Raw genomic sequence first — 1383 nt, forward strand, 5'->3', positions numbered from 1 at the left:
CTGGCATGTGGTGCTGGGGGATTGAACCGTGGTCCCTGGGCTTTGCTAAGCTTGTTCTAAGTAGGTGCTTTAGACCACTGAGCCATCTCACCAGCCCCAAACCTCTGTACTTCTAAGGCTCTCTTGCCACTTGTCCTCTACCACATGAGTATGGGCAAGCAGTCCCGGGTCCGGTAATAAAGGCTCATATTTAAATTTTAATTTGGACTCATGTCTGGTTTCTATGTTGAGAACCCACAACACTGACATTCACCCCTGGCAACAGTGATAAAGCTGAAGGTCTAATCAAACTGCAGGGAGTTATTCTTCAAGAGTTCCCATCCCCTACCTTTGCTCCAACTCCAATTGAATTTAAAAACAAAAACAAAAAACAGAGATTGCTGTTTCTCAGACTTTTTTTTCTTTTTCTTTTCTTTTTTTTTTTTTTTTTAATTTTAGGGAAGGGTCTACAGGGTATTCAGATTCTCACTACTAGATTAGACTTGTAGTGATCCACCCATTTACAGCCTCCCAGGAGCTGGGATTACAGGCACTTGCCACCACACCCAGTCTCAATTGCCATCTCAGCATGCCCCAGGGGCAGGGCCAGACTGGCAGGCCTAGGGATCGAACCCCTGGCCCCTGTGCCTGTTTGCAGGTGCTTTAATCCGCTGAGTTATGTGGCCAGCCCTCTCTGACATTTTTGAGTCCTGATCTAAGTTACTTCTTATCCTCAGGTCAGAATTATTGTTACCATTCTGCTAGGAAGGAAACTGAGACTCTAGGAATTTAAGAGACTTGCTTGGGATTGCTTTAATAGCAAGTAACACATCTTGTCTTCTATCCTAGTATATGTGATTGCAAAGCTTCAGCCACCCAGCCTGTTTCCCACCAAATAACTAACTCTAACACTCTTCTATTTCTCTCCTCCCAGTTCAACAATATGTAGTCACCACCCTGAAGGAGCAGTTGTCCACCATCAGGTTGCCCGATTTATCAGGACATTCTAAGATTGATTTGATTGGATGGGTGAGCTATGATTTTCACAGGTAAGGTCTTCAATTTTCACAGGTAAGGTCTCCTTTCTTCATCCCAGGGCCAACTAAGGAGGAAGCATGGGAACCTAGGGCTAATGGGAGGGATCAACATGGAATCAGCAGTGGACTAAAGACAGAAGCCAACTGTTGTGGGGTTGCTCCAAAGGACTATGTGTTTCCTGCATTATCCAGATGAAAAGAGGACTTTTAATAAAAACGAAATATAAGAAGTAAAGCCATGGGCTGGTGAGATGGCTCAGTGGTCTAAAGCACCTACCTAGAACAAGCTAAACTAAAGCACAGAGACTGCGGTTCAATCCCCAGCACCACATGCCAGCCAGCCCCCGCCCCCTGGTGGGCTGAGCTG

The 1383-nt window shown here is 45.6% G+C and overlaps 1 protein-coding gene across 2 annotated transcripts in view; it reads left to right on the plus strand.

Annotated features, from left to right (window-relative positions):
* LOC111816671 (lipopolysaccharide-binding protein-like) overlaps nucleotides 1–1383 on the plus strand; it is a 23632-nt gene that overhangs the window by 1574 nt on the left and 20675 nt on the right. For both annotated transcript variants that reach the window (XM_023714868.1, XM_023714869.1), the window contains exon 2: nucleotides 914–1028. In XM_023714868.1, the coding sequence (XP_023570636.1) occupies nucleotides 914–1028 (115 nt within the window). The remainder of the gene's footprint in view (nucleotides 1–913; nucleotides 1029–1383) is intronic.

The sequence above is a fragment of the Octodon degus genome, unplaced genomic scaffold, assembly GCF_000260255.1.
Source record: "Octodon degus isolate 3935 unplaced genomic scaffold, OctDeg1.0 scaffold00037, whole genome shotgun sequence".
NCBI classification, from domain to species: Eukaryota; Metazoa; Chordata; class Mammalia; order Rodentia; family Octodontidae; genus Octodon; species Octodon degus.